Source organism: Pseudonaja textilis, chromosome 3, assembly GCF_049901715.1.
Source record: "Pseudonaja textilis isolate UNSWEBS1 chromosome 3, rPseTex1.2, whole genome shotgun sequence".
NCBI lineage: Eukaryota > Metazoa > Chordata > Lepidosauria > Squamata > Elapidae > Pseudonaja > Pseudonaja textilis.
In genome coordinates this window covers 105,099,097-105,119,430 of record NC_141992.1, presented here as the reverse complement: position 1 = coordinate 105,119,430, position 20,334 = coordinate 105,099,097, and the positions used below count along the sequence as shown (strand labels likewise).

The following is a 20,334-nucleotide window of genomic DNA, read 5'->3' as shown; positions in this document are numbered from 1 at the left end:
GAATGAAATAAGATTGGTTTGGCATGATCTGTTTTTAATAAACCCAAGCTGGCCACTAGTTATGACTTTGTTTGTTTTTAGATGTTCGCTGATCTGTTTTTGATTATTTTTTCCCAGTATCTTCCCAGGTATTGATGTTTAGCTAGTTGGTTTGTTGCTTCCTGGTCCCCCACAACCCTTATTTTTAATATGGGAACCACTCCAGCTCTTTTCCAATCCTCTGGTAGTACCCCGGTGCTCTAAGATTTTTAAAATATATGACAGGATGGTTCTAACATCTGCCAGCTCCTTCAGAACTCTGGGATGTAATCCATTAGGGCCTGATGATTTATATTCATCAAGGTCAGACAGGTGTTCTCTTACCATCAGCCAAGTATTTCTCTTACCAAATACTTTGCTCCCTCATTGGATGTTGGATTTTTGTTGGAAGTATAGATGAAAACATGACTTGTGTTCCTAATTCTTTAACTTTCTTCCCTAGCTGTTCGTAATCTGTTGTTATTGTTTTCAGGTTCATTGTTATGTCATTGGCCACCATGCGTAGAAGAAAGGGGTAATAATTCCCCTTCCTTAGTGGGGTTGATAATTTTAGTAGGGCACTCAGTTATATCTTTGATTTTTGCTCCAGGGAAACTATATAACTCTCTAGGTTGACTGCCTGGTCTACAGACTATAATTTCTGTTCCCCTAAGAATTGAATCTATTACCAGGAATGCTGGATTGTGCCTCTTTTTAAAGAAACCATTGATGAATGTTCTTTGGTGAGTGTCTGTATATTTTCTTCCAGGGGGAGGCTATGAAAGCAATTATTCCGTACCAGAGGAGTTTCATTGCAGTGGACTAGGGTAGATAGTAAGGGCTTTGCTCTTGGTTATTGTTTTCTTCTAAAAGTGACGTTTCTATCTGTCTTGCTCTTTAGGTACATAGACTTGTTTTTATGAAGCTGTTTGTAAGCTGAAACATATGACATACTGTAAGCTCTGGACTTTTCCGCTTCAACCGAAAAGAATGAACTTCTGAAAGCTAGGTACTTCAAAAGGAATTCTTTATTGAAAGGAAGTGATCTAGGTACTAGTCAAAGCAGAATCTAAGATGCTTCCAGTCATACAGTAATAGATAAAAAGAGTTAGAACCCCTCTTCTTATTCTGATGTGGATTTCATCAATACAAAGAAGCAACATGTTAACCCCCCCCCTTTTTTTTTCTGGGAACATAATTGAGAAAAGTTTCCCACGAAGTTTCTTTCAGAGCTGGGATTTTTATGGCCCCTTCTCCTCTCCTCTCCTTCTCCAAGTTTCCAGGCATCTGGGCTCCAGTCCCCAGTTGTATATCATGTGCAAGTTATACAAATTCAATACAAGACTTAAGATATTCAGGTTACATCAAAAAGGATTACTTGTACCAACTCCCCCCCCTTCTTCTTCCATTGAAGAATGGCAGATACATGAATCTGACACCTTGGCTGGTCATCAAAAGCCTCTGTTTCTTCTTGCAGCTCAAAGTAATATCCACTGCTTTGTGGTATCGAAGTGGCTTCTTCCCAGCTTCCAATTCCTCCTGCTTGCTTTTCTGAGCAGACATTCCATGTGCAGTCCCCACGGTAGATGTGTATTTTCAGGTGGACCTTACTCCAGATTCAGCTTAATGTCAGTGTGTCCTGACTTGGTCCCTTAGGAGAGAATGACCCTTGACTCCATTGGTGAAGTGAAAGGTTCACTTACTAAGTTCTGAAGATGGCAGACCTGACAGATGCTATCTTTTTTCATAACTAACTGGAAATACAGACATAGGCCCCTTCATGGAAATCACTGATATCTAGTATGAATAAACAGTGAAATACTTGCATTATATAAAAGTAACTTCCTTTAGAAAATCAATCTGTGTGATCCTGGAGCACAAGGAAACTACCAGAGGACTGGAAAAATGCTGATGTGGTTTCAATCTTGGAAAAAATGGATGCAGGAAATTAAATTAAAGTGTCTAAGATCAGAGAAATGCTGTAGACATAGTTTACTGAAACTTCAGTAAGGCATTTGGCAAAGTAGATCACAGCCAGCTTCTTGGTAAAATAGATAGATTGCATCACCACCAGATGAATTTGAAACTGGCTTACCAACTGCACTCAATGTATAGTCAATGGAACTAGTTTCTTTTGAAAGAATGTTAAACATCTGATTTATCAGAAACAAAGCAGAGGCAAAATCCTTTTAAGAGTTAGAAAAATATTTTTACTGAGACCAAATTTACAAGCAAAGTGATTATACCTCCTGCTGAGCAAAAATTATCTCAGTGGAGAAGCAGCAGTGAGATTTTCTACCTACAGCAGTTTGTGATTTACTCTGTGTGTTTTATGAATTCTATGAAAAATAGAACAATTTGTTGATTTACATATATTAAATTATTCCATACTATTAGTCTTCCTGACATCAGACTTCTAGTGTGATCACTTTGAACTGAACTGAAAAGTAGTGTCATCAAATCTTGGAAACAGAAGTTAAAGGGAGTCTTTCAGACATAAAAGTATAAGATTTACTTTGTCTTTATGGAAGAAATACTTTGATCTTGAGCTTAAAAATCTCCCCACCAAACTTTCTTTCTGTAAAATATAAACATGAACATTCACTGCATGAAAAGAAGGAATTTATTCAAGATTTCAACAACAATTAACATTTCTAAAGAGGAATGAGTATAGCACTGAAATAAAAATGTGATTAGCTTATCCCCCACAATGTAGTGTATTTGATTCAGCAGGTATTTTTGTGGCTTTAATAGGAGAGCTGCCTTTTGTTAATGCCATAACTTTTCTACAGGCTTGATGTTCTTGGTCAAAATATCTTGAAATAAATCAAAAGTGTAATATTAAAATAACTGCCTTTTTTTTTTTTACAGATAGCCATTTTTCAAGAATAATTGAAAGAATAGCTTGGCATTCTGTCAACAGTGTATTTCAACAAAGTTGTCTACCTTTATGATTTAAGGCTATTCCCTTGCACAGAGGGGAATATTTATCCTGCCCAAAAACTAGATGGATTTTTGTTTGCATGTATTTGTGCATGCAATCCTAATTCCAATCAAGGACCTTAGGAATTCTTATGTTTTCAGCAGTTTTCAGTTTTCTACAACTTCCAAGACTATAGAACAGGGGTGAAAAATTCAAGGCCCACGGGGTGCTTAAATCTGGCCTGTAGGGCTGATCTGGAAATAGCAAAGGACTGGCCTGTGGTTCTCTGACTGCCCAAATAGGGTGTGGAGGGGGGCCACGCACGGTTCCCTGGGCCCTGATTTTTTGCCTGGACGGCCTGCAGCACAGGGGTACCACGCGTGGCCTCCCATGTCCCGTTTTGGCTGGCAGGGTGCTGCAGGTGTCTGTTCCGTTTTCCCTCCCCCTGGCCAGCCCACAGAGGAGAACTACAATGCTGACCCAGCCATAGAGAGTAACTTAGAGAAAAACACAAAAGAGTGAAATATTTTCCAATTCCTCTCTCCTAGCCATATCTGCATTTGAATAAATACCAATTGATAATGCCTCCTCAAAAAATGATGGTGCACCTGTCATTTTCTCAAAAGTCAAATGTGTTCAAAGGTGCTGGAACTCAGAGGTGAAGACAGGGTAGAGTCAGAGAGAAAAGAACTACAACAAGGTCAACTATATGGATGGTAAGCAATTATCAGTATAAGATGTCAATCCTGAGTTCCTTCTAGGGACTAGAATATGTGAACTGAGCATAATTGTCACCAGAAATTACAGAATAACAGATTTGGAAGGGACCTTGGAGGTCTTCTAATCCAAACCTCTGTTCAAGCAGGAGACTCTATACCATTCTCGACAAATGGTTATCCAATCTCTTCTTGAAAGCCAGGGAATGGATCATCCACAACTTCTGGAGGCAACTGAGAACTGATTGTTCTCACTGTCAGGAAATTTCTCCTTAATTCTAGCTTGAATTTATCTTTAATAAATTCCCATCTGTTATTTCTTGTCCTGCTTTCAGGTGATTTGGAGAATTTGTCCTCTTTATTGACCAGAAACTCACTTTACCAATCCTAACTTAAAGCATTTTCAGCACTTAACATCTAGACATGTCTTCTTCCAAAATGAATGTCAGATTAGATAAGAGCACGTATCAATCCTATGTTGAACTATTACATACTCGTTGAATGAATATATATTGCCAAGGTGGGAATATAACTTAGATATGATTTGAAAGTTGTGTTATATCATTGGCTGCCCACAGGTTATCAATATGGAGAACATATGTGGACTCCAGTTCTTTTTTTTAACTTTGCTACTAAATGCCTTAGGGAAGATTTGACACACTTTTGCTGAACTCATTTAAAAAAATAGTTACAATGATGATTTTCTCAGAAAAAGTAGTAATGTTTGTTTGTTTGTTTGTTTGTTTATTTATTTATTCTTCGTGTTTCTAGACCACCCATCTTCCTCAAAGAGGGACTGTTACTGGGACCATTAATATAGATGTCTTTTATAAAGGTTGTATTTAAAAGAATTATTACTGTATCTCAAACTTGAAATCATCATAGATAATAATGTGAGCCTTACTTTTGTAAAATAAAAGATGGCTTTGTAGTTGCATAATCAGGGGTGGGATTCAGTGGGCTTGGGCCAGTTTGGGCAAACTGGATGTTAATTTTACATCCAGTTCACCAAACTGGTAGTTCTGATGACCAGCTGGCCCTGTCCACCCTGCTCCACGCCTCCCAAAAGTCCCCATGAGGTCCATCTGGCTCCCAGGTAAGGGAGGCCTCCTGGGAGTGAAAATGGGGTGGGAATCGTGCGGCAAGCCCCCCCCCCCCGCTTTTGCTCCTAGGAGGCTCCAGGGAGGCTTGCTAGGCCCAAAATGGGGCAGGGGAGGATACGGCGGGGGCCCCCAAGCCTCATTTTTTGCTCCAAGGAGGCTCCAGGGAGTCTTGCTAGGCCCCGTTTTGGGCCTAGGCCATCTCCCTCCCCTGTTCCCGGATCTTCCCCATCGTTCCTGGATCTTCCCGCTCCACCGTTCCCAGATCTTCCCAGACCCCCCCCCATCATTCCCAGAACTTGCTGAGGGCCTCCCCACTGTCCCCAGGCTCGGCTGGCTGGCTTCCCCATCAGCGTGTCTGCATCCCGGGTGGCAATGCTGGCTGGGGCTTAGCTAGCTGCCCCCCCATACCTGGGCTTGGCTGGCTGGCTAAGCCGCTATGCAGCATTCTCCCAGCTCTCCCTATTACGTGGCGGCCATGATACAGTGAGAGGCAGTGGAGGTGCTCTGACCGGGGGGGCGGGGACTCCAGGGGCTGCCTCCCATAGCAGCAGCCGGGCAGCAGCAGTGCTGCCTCCGCCTGCTTTTTATTTCATCCCCTGGGAGAAGCGAGTGACAGCGGAGGTGCTCCAACCAGGAGGGCGGGGACCTGGCTGCCTCCCATAGCAGTGCCACCACAGCAGTGCTGCCTCCTCCTCCTCCTCCTCCCGGGGGATAAAACGAAAGGAAGCAGGCGGTGGAGGAGGAGGTGCTACTGCAGTGGCGCTGCTATGGGAGGCAGCCGGGTCCCCGCCCTCCTGGTTGGTGCTTTGACTGGGAGGACGGGGACCCGGCTGCCTCCCACAGTAGCACCACCGCTGCAGCACCACTGCCTCTGCCACCCTCTTCCTTTTGTTTTATCCCCTGGGAGAAGCGGTGGTGGAGTTGCCCCGACTGGGAGGGCAGGGACCCAGCTGCCTCCCATAGCAGTGCTGCTGCTGCTGCACCGCCACCTCCGCCACCACCTCTGCCACCTCCCACTTCCTTTCGTTTCATCCCCCGGGAGAAGCAAGCAGTGGTGGAGGTGCTCCAAATGGAGGGCAGGTGGATGTCCCGGGGCTGCTCGCTTTCTTTGTTCTCCCGCCACCTGCTGCTCTGGAGCTCACCAGATCAGTTTGTCCCAGACCAGGTGTGTGTGCGTGTGTGCGTTAGAGTGTGGTGTGGTATGTGTGTGAGAGAAAGACAAGAAAGAACGAAAGAGCAAGAAAGAAAGGGAGAAAAAAGAAATAAATAAAAAGAAATAGGAAGAAAGAAAAAAAGTAATAGGAAGGGGGGGGGGGGGAGAAAACCTTGTGCTATTATTTTTAATTGTTCCATTATTTATCATATATTAATATTTTACACTGTCAGTACACCTAGAGTGATTTTATAGCCTTTCTTTTGCCCAGATATTTTTCAGGGTTTACATGTCTATAGTCCAGCGCATAAATACATGTGTGTTTAACAGAGTTGAAAGGGACTTTGGAGGTCTTCTAGTCCAACCCCCTGCTCAGGCAGGAAAACTTAGAATGCCAAACTCTGGGTAGAGGTCCTGGGAATGGTGTCAGAATAACAGAATAACACTTAGAAGGGACCTTGGAGGGAATCCTATACTATTTTCAGAGAAATGGCTGTCCAGTTTTTTCTTTAAAACTTCCAATGATAGAGCACCCAGAACTTCTGGAGACAAGTAGTTCCACTGGTTCATTATTCTGTCAGGAAGTTTTAGGTTGCTTCTCTCTTTGTTCGGTTTCCATCTATTGCTTCTCGTTTTGCCTTCTGCTTCTTTGGAAAATACATTACATTGCCCCCCCTTCTTTCTGGCAGCTCCTTAAAAGTCTGTTGCCTATCACACTCTTGGGCAAAGCATGTGAGCCATTTCCTCCTTTCAGTGGTCCATGAAAGTATATCTATAGTATGTAGATAATAAAGTCAAAAACAGGTGAACAACATTTTTACTGAACTACAGATACGTTGAGGCTGGGTATGACAAGGAATGGCTGGGAGGGGAGGGGCCAGGTGAGGCACCCCTTGACGTGAGTGACATTGAGTTGGCCACACCCACCCAGTCATCTGACCACCAAGCCATGCCCACCCATCACATGCCCACCCATCCATGCCCACCAAATAAGCCACACCCACAGAAACGGTAGTAAAAAAAAATTGAATCCCACCACTGGGCTGCTTCATGGTTACATCAATACTTCTATTGCTGTCACAACTTTATGGTTGTGGTCTTTTAAATTTGACAAGCAAAAAACACAGTAAATATGTCTCATAAATATTTTTCCTCTTCCACTTTGTTGTTCGATATTTAACATACAAAATTATGTGCTGGGTTACTATTCAGGCAGTTTGCAAATTTGTGTTTTTTGTTGTTGGAAGGCAACTCTTTAACTTGAAGACGGTAGTAAATTCTTAGTAATAAAATGGTAAGTAGAAAGGCTCACTTCCACTTTAGAAGGAAGGGGTTAGAAAAAATGAGGTTAACCTTTGCTTTGTTTCCAATCTCCGTTTCATGACTTGGTCTTTATAAAAAGTAGCTTTGGAATTGAAGCCCTATGTGTTAAAACAAAAGTCTTTCTGTTTAAGTACAAGTATGCAAAAAGTTTCAAGATTAATCCAAGCTTTAAATATCTGGGTGTTGTACTAAGGTTTAAGTAGAAAGAGGTTCCAGCTGAAAATCTACCCTGAATAACAGAGATGCAACTTTCTTTCTTTCTTTCTTTCTTTCTTTCTTTCTTTCTTTCTTTCTTTCTTTCTTTCTTTCTTTCTTTCTTTCTTTCTTTCTCTTAAAAGGAAGAAAGAGAAAGAGGGAGGGATGGAAAAAAGGAAGGGAAGGGAGAAAGAGGGAAGGGAAGGGAATGAAATATGGATGGATGGATGGATAGAGGGAGGGAGGGAGGGAGAGAAAAAGGAGAAGAAGGAAGGACCACAAATCCTGGCACTAGACGCAGCTTCAGAGGATAGTTTGAAACAGCACAGCAATCCAGGGCTGGAAGGGACCTCAGAGGTCATTTAGTCCAACCCCTGCTCCAAGAGCATTGTTAAAGTGAGTTTCTCTCTTTTGATGCACCCAGTCACATGACTACATAGCCACGCCCACCCAGTCACATGCCCAGATAGCCCACCCAGTCACATGACCAAGCCATACCCACAGAATCGGTTGTTAAAAAATTTGAATCCCACCCCTGTGCATGACTAGATTTAATTTATCTATTAACAAAACCAGTTTTAAAATGTAGTTATATGGTACTCCTGCTTTTAAATGGAGGAGAGTGTGAGATGACAAATACTTCTCCCCCCCACACCAGGCACGGCAGGGCTTCCTGTGTCACTCACTTAGCCACCCATCCCCTTTTTTGATGCAATTTGGGGGTTGCAGGTGGGGAGGGTGAGGGTGGGGGAGGAAGGGTATTCCCAACTCCGGCTTCTTCCCTGCAGCTCTTTTTCTGCCTTTCAGCAAGCTTCCACGAAGAGGCCAGTTGTTGCCTTATTACCTGCGTAGGGAAAGGGGGAGTGGCTGCCGCCTGCTACCTGTGCAGATCCCTTTGTTGGGAAGGGATCACTGATTCTCTTTGGGGCCAGGGTGCTGTCGGTGCTGGCACCCACTGGCACTGGACCCACCTTTGGCCAGGATAAAATCCCCACCCTGGAGGGATACTTTCTGCAGGGGGTAATTTCCTTTCTCGTTGGTGGGGGAGGACTGGGAATTCATAACATACCCATTGTAGTCTGTGTCTCCCGTCTCTCCTCTGAAATTCAATCCTGCTGGGCTGGGCTGCTTCGCTGGCCATCTCCAACTGGTACCTGTGTGAATTCCCCTTCCCTCCTTACACTGGGGAAGGTAAACATGGGCTGCGTTATGCTCCAGCTTGCTTGAAGAGTTTGTGGCTTTGAGAGTGAAGCTGTTCTGAGATTCCTGCAAATGATTGGCTTCAGGATGTAATCCCCTGGCTGCCATCTTGGGAGGCGTCTGTTGCAATTGGGGCTCCACACCTCCAATCTGCCTCCCTTGCAGTATGTAGAGGGCTTGAGAAAGAGATTTGTTCCAGCAGCTTTTCTTCTGGTCCCGTCTAACAACTCCCCCACAAGTTTGATCCTTTGTGCTGGGCTCCTAATTCTTGTCTTTCTTCTGCATGCCTCAATGCCTGCATCACCTCCTCCAAAGGGGGGCTGGGGGATTCAGCTAATCTTCTGGAGCCCCCCACCCCCACCCCAAGCCCCTTCTGTCTCACCTTCCGTCTTTGCTGATTCTTCATACTGATCCATTCCTGGAATCAGTCTTGGGGTTCAGCAACCCCTAACAGCTCCCCTCTTTGGAGTGCTGGAAGTTGTTAGAGTTTCAAAATAATGTCAGCATTCCAGGGAACCTCCATTCCAATCAGTAACTCCGAGACAAGCATAATCTCAAAAGTACCTTTATTAGAATAGCACCGGGCACATCTGTGGAATTTTGAACCTAAACATTTCCTGGACTTCCCACAATGTCCCAATCTACAAACCATTTCCTTTTCTCTCATCATCACATCACATTAACCAATCCCAAAGTAAGTTCCTTTTTGTTTCTGAGCCATACTCTATGACCTTGAATTAACAAAAGAATTCTGTTTTATCTACTTAGAGCTACTCAATAAAAATCACCCCCTCCCACTTTCTCAAACAATATGGCAGCGATGAATAAGGATTCCAAAGCTGACACCCTGCACACAATGGCAAGAAACCCGCCGGAGGAACACAATGGAGCTGGAAATACTACCAGAGGACTGGAAAAGAGCTGATGTGGTTTCAATTTCCAAAAAGGGGAAAAAAACAGTCCCAAGAAACTATGGACCAATCAGCCTATCATCAATACCTGGGAAGATACTGGAAAAGATAACTTAAAAAAAACAGATCTGCAAACTTCTAGAAACAAATAAACTTATAACTAGCAGTCAGCATGGGTTTGTTAAAAACAGATCATGCCAAACCAATCTTATTTCATTCTTCAACATAGTGGCTGAATTAGTAGATCAGCAAAATACTGTGGACAAAATAGACTTCAGCAAGGCATTCAACAAAGAAAAAAATGGGCTGGATAGCATCACCGCCAGATGATTTGTAACTTGTTGACAAACCATACTCAACAAGTAGTTCTTAATGGGTCTATGTCTACATGGAGGGAAATAAGCAGTAGGGTACCACAAGCTTCCCTCTTAGGCCCAGTACTTTCAATATCTTCATAAACAACTTAGATGAGGAAATAGAAGGGGAACTTACCAAATTTGAAGATGATATTAACCAGCAGGAATAGCTAACACCCTAGATGATAGGCTCAAGATCCAGATGGATCTTGATAGCTTGAATATTGGGCTATATCTAACAAAATGAAATTCAATGTAGAGAAAAGTAAAGTCTTGCACTTAGTCAAGAAAAACCAAATATACACATATAGACTGGGTGAAACCAAGCTTAATAGCAGTAACTATGAGAGGGATCTTGGAGTCTTAGTGGACAACCAATTAAATATGAGCCAACAATGTGCGGTAGCAGCCAAAAAAGCCAATGCAATCCTAAATTGCATTAACAGAGGGATAAAACAAAAATCAAGGGAGGTACTAATATCACTCTATAAAGCCTTAGTAAAATCACACCTAGATTAGTGCATCCCGTTTTGGTCACCACACTATCAAAAAGATGTTGAGACTCTAGAAAAAGTACAGAGAAGAATAACCAGGATGATTAGGGGACTGGAGACTAAAACATATGAAGAACAGTTGCAGGAGACATCATAGTGTTCCAATATTTGAAGGGCTGCCACAGAGAAGAGGGGGTCAAGCTATTTTCTAAAGTGCCTGTAGGCCAGATAAGGAATAATCGATGGAAACTGAACAAGGAAAGATTTAACCTGGAAATAAGGAGAAATATTCTGACAGTTTGAACAATCAACCAATGGAACAGCTTGCCTTCAGAAGTTGTGGGAACTTCATCACTGGAGGCTTTCAAGAAGAGATTAGACTGCCATTTGTCAGAAATGGTGTGGGTCAGTCATGGCTAAACTTTTCGTCATTGTGTGCAGAAAATACATGCACATTTATACCTGCACCCATAATGCAGTGTGTGTGTGACCCTCCCTGCCCCCCTGGACATGCGCACACGACCCCCGCATGCCCACCTCTGCGCAAGCATGCATGACACCCCCACATGCACCCTACTGCCCGTGCACATGTGCCCTGCCTCCCCGCATATACGCGGCAGATACCTGACAATCAGCTGGCTGGTAGGAGGCTCGCGCGCATGCACAGTGGATCTTTTCCGGGCGGCAGCTCGCGTACTGGCAGATATGTCTCTGTGTGCCACTTCTGGAACGTGTGCCATAGGTTCATCATCACAGGTATAGGGTCTCCTGTTTGGGCGAGGGGTTGGAGAAGATGACCTACAAGGTCCTTTCCAACTCTGTTTGTTGCAATCCCCCATCTACCTCTAGAAAAACCCTAAAACTCCACATTAGAGGAGATACAACTGAAAGATACTAGATATACAACACCTGGAAAATATGTGGCTAACAGCCTGCAAAGTGCTAGAAGCCTACAAGCAGAAAGCTGGTAAAGAATGTGCCAAGCCAAAGGAGATTAAAGTGGGCAACAGAATATACCTTTCTACAAAATACAATTTGTCCAACTGTCCAAAAACTTGGGCCCTAAGTACATAGGTCCCTTCCCTATTAGCAAAATTATCAACCTTGTCACAGTTGAATTAGAACTGCCAAAGAACCTGAAAGAATTCACCCCATGTTTTACTATAGTCTACTGAAACAAGAAATTACATCCCCCACTTTGCCCACCTCTTCCTATACCACCCATTCCTATTTTCATAGAGGGGGATCAATACTTCAAGGTCAAATAAATTTTGGACTCTTGAAAACACAAAGGCAAAGTGCAGTATCTAGTTGCACTGAAACATTTCCCAGCCTCACGGTCTGAATGGATTCGTGGACACTATCTATGAGCTGCCAAACGTCTAGTTCCTTCCACCAGAATATCCTAAGAAACCACGAATTTCCAAAGCCATTTAAATGTCTACTTAAAATTTTCTTTCTTTCTTTCCCCGGGCTAACACCTTTGAAAAGGGGGGCTGAATGTTGGCTGCCTATCTTTGCTTTCCTTGAAGCTTGCTAGCAACTGCCATTAACTAGGGGGGAGGGAGCATTTGGGAGGGGAAGAGTGCTGGAGGAGTGAAAGAATACTATGGGAAATTGGGGAGTATGGACACTGAGAGGAACCAGAGGTGCCAAACCAAGCTATCTTCCTGCCTTCAGGAATGCTGGCCCAGGAAAAGGAATTTACCACAGCACCAGAGGTACCAAGTTCCCAAAAGAAGGACCTGATTGGACTATTCTCCTGGGGGTTTTTGGATATTGAGGATTGCTTTCAATATATGATTTTCATGCAGTTTTCCTTCAGATCTTCCCTTAATTATACTATACTCAGCATCTCTTGTAAAAGTACCTTTTCTCTAACATCTAGGGAGTCAAGGATCATTCTTTCTAGGGAACTAGCTGTGGCCAGTCTGATAGGCAGCCACAAGACTAAAATGGCTGCTGCTTCAGGAGTGACAAATCCAATTAACATAACTGCAGAGGCTTCTTGAGGGTCATAAATTCGAATCATCATTGTAATTATAATGGCCATTAACAGGCTGGTCATAAGTTCAGAAATGCTTGTACTCCAAATATTTGAATGATTAAAGCCACCAAATTCTACTTTTAGGAATCATTTTGAAGTAAACCATTGTCTGTTTCCTGGAACTTCTGGGACTCTGTCTGGAAAGTCTAGGATTTTTTCTGCACTGCCTAGTTGCCCACCGTCAGAATAGGGTAGTAACCATTTTTTTGAGGGCAGAGATGAACGACAACCTTTATTACCTTCATTCCCATTGCAAATTTAACTACCAGGCAAATTTTCTATTTCAGCATCCTGAAGCATTTGACTTCCTGACAGGCCAACTCCAGGAGGGCACAAAGACATGTCCACCCAGATGAGGCCATTGTTGCCAGGATCTAGAAGTTTCAAAGACGTTATCTATATTTACAGGTAATCCTCAACTTACAACCAGTTACTTAGTAACCAAAGTTACAGAGGATCCTGAAAAAGGAGCTTGTTACCCAGATTCAAAGTTCTGATCTCTGAGCCCCCATGGCTATGTGACTGCATTTGCAGCACTTGACACTGACCCACATTTAAGGCCAATTACAACATCCTGTGAATATATGACCATAACTTGGTTTTTTTTTCAAGAAATTGGTGTTAGCAAAAAATTGATCGACTTAACATTTATGGTGTTGGCTTTACAACTGCAGCATTCACTTTACAACTGCCACAAAAATGATTGTAAAATCGGGCACTATCACATGATGTCCACTTAACAACTATCATGCCTTGGGACTAATTGAGGACTCAATTACAGTCGGAAGCTGAGGAGTACCTGCATATTAACTGTATTAAAATAGCTAAAAAATTGTCTTGTTCAAATTTTTGAAGGTTGCTTGTTCAAATTTTTAGCAGAAACATGTTTGTAATTACTGTTTTCTTCAGCTACTGTTTTCTTTTGAACACTTCTTATTTCTTAGATATTACATAATGTCTTTTTAAATCATTATGAATAGAGCTGCCACAATTTTGCTTTACCACATATAAGGATAACATTATATGAAGCAGAGCGCTTTATCTCCCTATTTGGCAAACACTATCTTATAGTATAAGAAATGCAACACTGGTGGGGATAAAATGCACTGCAAGGAGCCATGGAAGCATAATAGCAGCTATGCAAAGAATGATTAAAAATATTAACTCAACCCTGGAATATGCAGGGTAAATCCTAGCCCCAGAGTAAAACAAAATATGTAAACATATTTTAAATATAAGTGTTCAGATTTATTTTGTAATTCACAGTTTCTACTGACACCATAAATCTGTTGTTTATTACAGATCCTAGTGCCACGATTCTGTATGATTCACACAAACAGTCTAACCCTTCTGCCTCTTATTCTGATTTGGGCTCACTTCATAATTCATATTCTTTTGTAAGTCCATCTCATTAGCCCTGTGGACTATAAAAACAAACATGAAGGATGCAAAACAAAGATTTTTAAATAAGTGACATTACATATGAAATTTAGAAAAGACATTATATCTTTAAAAAAAAGAAAACAAGGAGGCACTACTGAAAGTGCTCAATAAGTTAACTTATACAATATAATTTTGAAACTTCTCCCAAAGACCATTCTCACTCTGGTGTACTCTCATTTCTGCAATCTGATAAAAATTAAGTCAAATGAAAAAAACATACACATTTACACAAAAACGGTAAAATTAGTCCCCATGTCAGAGTCTTCAATTACTGAATGATCTTCCACGATCAGCTGCCCCCTGGATACTTTGGAATTCTTATTAACCCTAATCAGCAAGTACTAGGCATGCTGGCAGGGGATAATGGGAATTGTGTAGAACATGGCTGGGGAAAATTGATGATGTAAAAAAGCAGCTTTGAAAAATTGTTCACAAAATGCTATTTGTTTTTTTTTTTAAAAAAAAAACACCATCAAAATATCTAGATGCTCTTCTGTACTTTTTTAGTCTATCACCCCGCTACAACAGAATTTGTCATACAAAAATTTCCACTATGAAGTATTCAATAAAATTTAAAGGTGACCAGAAACAGCTGTGACACCAAATGTTCCCATGGTTATATCTTTGTTTCCTTTGATGATATCATGCAGGCTTGGCAAGGACCCTGTCTTAGTCTGTATTGTTTTTCTGAGTTTCTGCTGTTCTGGGGCTTTAGAACGTCTTCGTTTAAGAGTTCTCTTCTCAGTTTTTGTCTTTTGGATTTGCCCATTGCACAAACCTCTGCACGCTGAAATGCCACAGAAGTAGGACTCTTCAGATTGTGATGAGGTTTCAGAGCTTCCTTCTGATGGCAGGCTTTTGTACAAAGAATGATATACCTCACCAATATTAGAGAAGTCTCTCTGATTGGTAAAAGTCCTCTTGTTTTTTATTTCTCCATTAGCTACTTGATGAATTTGTTCAGCTATTGGCTTGACTGTTTCAATTTTCTCATTTTTATATTTGCAACGCTTCTTCTAAAAAAGAAAAATAGAATGTTAATTGAGGGACTTTTAACTCTTAGAACAAGTTTATATAATGCTGCTCTTAGGTTAGCTATAACAACATACCTTTTTTTCTGGGGAAAACTTCAATGGTTCTACAATGTAAAAGTCATCTGGGTTCACTAAAAGAAAAAAAAGGATATATAGATAGTACCTTCTTACTTTTATATGTATTAGATAGACAGTAATTAAGATAGACAGTTATTAAGATAGACAGTAACATTAAAAGTAAAAAAAAAACCAGACAAATGATATAGCATCAATATAAGTGACAAATTTAAAATAGATTCTGAACTTGTTCTTTAAGTAGATTTTACACTATTAACGGCATGTTATACATACCTAAGCTACACTGGTTGTTATTTATTGTCAAGTATATAGCCATACAAATGCCCAGCAAATAATTAAGAAAATTGCAGTTTCAACACTGGATTCCATTTTAGAAAATTTATATCCCATTAATTCCTTCATGAAATGGCCTAACTGTTGAAAAAGATGTTATTTAATACCATCAAGATGGATATTAAGAAAAAAATCATATATAACTGTGAATTAATGTCTCTTAGAATTTATAACCTTACACATATATCACTGTCCATTCTTTTATGGAATATGGCAGAAGAGGCAGAGAGACATGGTTTATATAGCAGGGGTCCCCAACCCCCAGGTCAATGGTGGTATTCTACTGGTTCGCGCGAATCGATAGTAAAAAATGTTGCCATTCGGCCAAACCAGCAGTAAAAAAAAACAGCTATCGATTCGGCTAAACCAGTACTTTGTTTTCCCCCCCCTCCTCCTGACAATCAGCTCTGCTGGGATCCTCCTCATTGTCTTACTGCTTTTCCCAGGAGGCTTCCCTGAGGCCCAGGAGCCCCCCCTCCCCAAAAGGAGCATATGTATGTGTGTGCTGTACAGCCCCTCCCACTCCATTTTTTGCCTCCTGGGCAGGGGTGAGATTCAAATTTCTTAACCGGTTCTGTGGGCATGGCCTAATTTGTGGGTGTGGCTTGGTGGTCATGTGACTGGCTGGGCATGGCTTGTATGTAAATATTATAAATATTTATGTAAATATTGAATTTTTTATAAAAAAGAGCGATTTTTACCCAAAAGTAGGCAAAGCAGGCAGGCAGATTCAGTTGCTCACAGAATCACAGATTCACTTGGAGATCTATCTATCTGCAATCACCTACCTGAGTCCGTCACATAAAATTTACTTGCAAGCAAACTCACAAAATTTGCTAGCAAGCAAACTCACAACATTAACTCACAACACACCATGTATGTAAATATTAAATTTTTTATATATAAAAAAGCAACTTTTACCCAAAAGCAGGCAAAGCAGGCAGGCAGATTGAGTTACTCACAGAATCACAGATACAAGTAAAGATCTCTCTATCTGCAATCGGCTGCCTGCGTCTGCACTGAAAAGCTTCAGTCCTAAGGAGAGTTCGGCTCTGCTTTTAGATTAGCTAGAAAGCAAGGAATCCAAGGATTTCCTGCTTTCTAGCTAATCTAAATCTCCCAGCAGAGCAGTACAGCTGATGGGCGGGGGGGAAAAATAGCAACTTACCAAACCAGGCAACTTGGATGGCTCACATGCTAGGTAAGGAGTGAGTGGGAGAGGAAGGGCGGGGCCAACCAGTGGAGCGATTTGCCGGTTCTCTGAACTGCGGACAATCATAATATGCGTGTGTGCAGCATTTGCAAATCATCAGCTGTGCTGTCTGGATAGCTGACAAGTGCAGGTGTGCAGCGTTTGAAAATCCTCATTTCCTGCTTTTTCAACCTCAGCTGTGCCGTGCAAAGCAGCTCAGGAGGGAAAAGCAGGGAATAAAGAGCCCGGGCAGGCAGATGGGCCAAATACCGAACCAGTTCAGTGTCAGCTGCTCTTTGCAGCTACAGGTTCTATAGAACTGGGCCAAACAGGTAGCATCCCACCCCTGCTCCTGGGCCTTAGGGAAGCCTCCTGGAGAAAAAATGGCCTCCCAGGAGGCTTCCCTGAAGCCCAGGAGGCAAAAAAATGAAGCACGGGTGGGTTTAAAAAAAAAGAAACCATGCCCACCCAGTCACATGGCCATGCCTACCTAGTCTTGCCCATAGAACCTGTAGTAAAAATATTTGCCTCCCACCCCTGCCCCAAGCTGTGGACTGTGGAAGTGGCGCTTCTGGAGCTGTGTGCTCATGTGCTTGCCAGTTGCTCATCCAGAGCCTTCTCCTCCATTAGTCTGCAAAACTGGAAAGACTGGGGTCTATAGGATGGAGCTTGTGCAGAAGGTAGGGGCACTTTCTGATCTGGTTAATGCAGTGGTAAGATGATTCTTAGGCAGAGTTCTTTTGGTTGGCTGTTCCAAACTGCCCAATTATATGGCTATTTGGTATATTTTAAACTATATATCATATACTTTAAATTGCACACTCCATATTAGGTCCATAGTGTATGTCAAATAATATGGAAAGAAGGATAAGTAGAAACTTAAACATATCTTTATATACCTGTCTGTCACCAAGATACCGTATAAAAGAGTTTGTTAAAATAGGAGAGAAGGAAAAGCTATGACATTGATAGGAATGTAAAACTTTATTTACAAAAGCAAGGTAATTGCCAAAACTAGCTCCTGTAAACCTAGATCACATCAATAGAATTACAGGATAAATATCAAAGGAAGCCATCACACTTCTATTCTGTGTTGGTCAGAATAGAGCATTATAGGATGGACACACTGAAGCCTGCCCAGAGGACAGCAAGATTCTGATAAGAAGAACAGTTGGAAGAGTTAAACAAGACTAGCCCAGAGAAGAGAAAATTATGAGAAGATATGGTAGCTGTCTTCAAGTTTTTCAAAGCTACCATGTAGAAGATGAAGCCAAATTGTTCAATGCTTTTCCAGTAAACAAGAGAAGAATCGGTGGATTTATATTTCAAGGAAATAAATTTAATTGGACATCAGATAAAATCTTCTAATAGTAAAAGCTTGTTTAATAATGGAACAGGCAGCTTCAGGATATAGACTCTCATCCAGTAGAGATGTTTAAACAGGCTGGATGTACATCTGCTGGAAATGCTGGGATAATGGATCCTTCCACTGAACAGAGATTGAACTAAATAATCTCTAAGGACAATCTGGGATTCATAATTGAATGAAAATCAATGGACAGGTTTAATTAGGAATTAAAAGGATAAAATCTGTGTCAGAAAATACAGTGTAAGCTAGGTTGTTATGACTATGTCATTGTTCCGAGTAATGAACTCAGGGCGTCAGGACTGTGACACTTTTTGCAGGTTCAAGAGATCCTTTATTGAGTATATCATATTGGCAGTTAGAAAGTTGAAGCTAGCTCTAAATTATTCCCTTGCTCAGGGATAGTTAAAAAATAAGATCACTCCACTCCTTTCTGTCCCTCAGGTCACATAGGCCAAGCAGTCCAGATGTAGGTTCCTGCTCAACTTCAACAAATGTCCATTGAAATGATCTTGGTTCATATGCCAGCTGGGAGATGTTGTGGCTGAGGCACCACATTCCTGAGTCCCCCTCCCCATACTCTTCCCCCCTCTCCCTTGAATGGCAACCAAGAAACGAAGCAGAAGCATGGCTTCAGCTGAAGTCATCTTGCAGGTTGACAGATTGTACATGAAAGCAGGTATCCATAGTTGCCATACTGCATATTATGCACCAGTGAAAAATAAATGAACCAAAGATGAGTTCTGCAGAAAAATAAAATAAAACGCTGTCACTGTATGAGATGCAGAACATTTTTTTTTTTTGTTTTGACTAAATCACACAAATGGTAACAAGTGAGAGTGATAGTATGGAAATGGCAATTAAAAACTAAATCTAAAACTAAGAAAGAATGATGACTGCATAAAAATGTGTGTTTCTTTCGAACACATAGTTGAAGCAAATCTAATCATATGTAGATATGACAAATGAATGAACAATTATTTTGATTGTTCATGAGGAAAGACTAAAATATTTAAAGTATACAAAATGAGAGATTTTTAATATTGGAAAGATGGCTGCTGGTAATATCAGGACTGGATTTTAGGGGAAAATGGCACGGAATGGAAGAAAACAAATAAAATAGTGAAAAATGACTTTTATAACAAGATTTTGGAATTAAATATAAGGTATAAACACCTTTTCTGTGGGAAATAGATTCTGATTTAGTTTATGTAACATAGATAAGCAATTTCATAATTTCAAAAACTGGACACTAGAGGACATTAAAACTTTTAGGTAGAGGACAGATATACAGTTAAGATTAGGAGCTGTGGTGGTTAGAATCAAGTGGTGGGATTCAAATTTTTTTACTACCGGTTCTGTGGGCATGGCTTGGTGGGTGTGGCTTGGTGGGCGTGGCAGGGGAAGGATACTGTAAAATCTCCATTCCCTCCCCACTCCTGGGGGAAGGTTACCAACGGTTCTCTGAACTACTCAAAATTTCCACTACCAGTTCTCCATAACTGGTCAGAACCTGCTGAATGCCACCTCTGTTTCCAGCCCTTGCTGCTTCATCACCCCAAGAAAACCCCAGGACATTAATGAGGAAATGGTGGAAAACATGACTTTTAACACCAGAAGGTTAGATAGAGGTAGCATTCGGCTCCTGGCTGGAGATAAGAAGCAGCATCCTAAGGACATGTCCTTAAAAGAGGTTAGCAAAGCATCTTTCAGCTGCTGCGTGGATGAACCCTTAGATTATTATTACTGTTGCTGTAGGTGTAGCCTGCTTTCTTTTCGATTTAAAAAAAAAATCTGCTTAGGAAATAGTTTTTGATGAAATATCCACATTTTTCCTCAACCCCCCCCCCGTCAAATAATTTTATTTTTAAAAAGTTACACTGAAGTGTAACTAAAGCACACTCTGATATATACAATGCAAATATATTCTCAGTTCTTTAGCTCAAGTAATAAATAAAAATTTCTAAATAGTACATGTCAACACACATATCTACACACACAAGTCCCAGCATTGTTTTTGTACAGATTTAGGTTTTTTTTACAAAGCATAGATCTGTGGGGATGGAACAGTAAAAAGATAAAGATAACACCTAATAGAATGCAATGCATATAATTTTCAAGCATGTGGCAATTATGTGAGTCCAGGGCTTTCTTTGTGATTCAAGTTCAGCTTGGCCAGATGAATGCAGGTGTCTTCTCGCCCCCACATTTGGATCAGATTTTTTTTCATTGTCTTTAAAAACTGGAAATATTTCTAGTGAACCCAAAGAATTTGTGCACATGCTACATTTTAGGACCTGTTTGGTACCTATTGTTTGAATTTGTAAGTGCTTCTGACACAAATCAAAAGCAGCCATGCCTACATCATTGGAAGATGTGAAGGGTCAGACAGATCATTCTGGAGAAGATTATTATTCGATAGTCGACATTGGTTGATAATCTTAATCCA

At 41.3% G+C, this 20,334-nt stretch overlaps 1 protein-coding gene across 3 annotated transcripts in view; it reads right to left on the bottom strand.

Moving 5' to 3' along the window:
• Positions 1–13,665: 13,665 nt before the first annotated feature.
• The window catches only part of SUCO (SUN domain containing ossification factor), a 214,197-nt gene continuing 207,528 nt past the window's right edge, over positions 13,666–20,334 (bottom strand). The window contains exons 23-24 of one of the 3 annotated variants that reach the window (XM_087932039.1): positions 14,992–15,047; positions 13,666–14,898 (exon numbers count right to left, since the gene is read on the bottom strand). In XM_087932039.1, the coding sequence (XP_087788165.1) occupies positions 14,455–14,898; positions 14,992–15,047 (500 nt within the window). In that variant the 3' untranslated portion in view covers positions 13,666–14,454. Of the gene's footprint in view, positions 14,899–14,987; positions 15,048–20,334 lie in introns of all 3 variants that reach the window. The other 2 variants (XM_087932040.1, XM_087932041.1) reach the window with 2 other exon arrangements.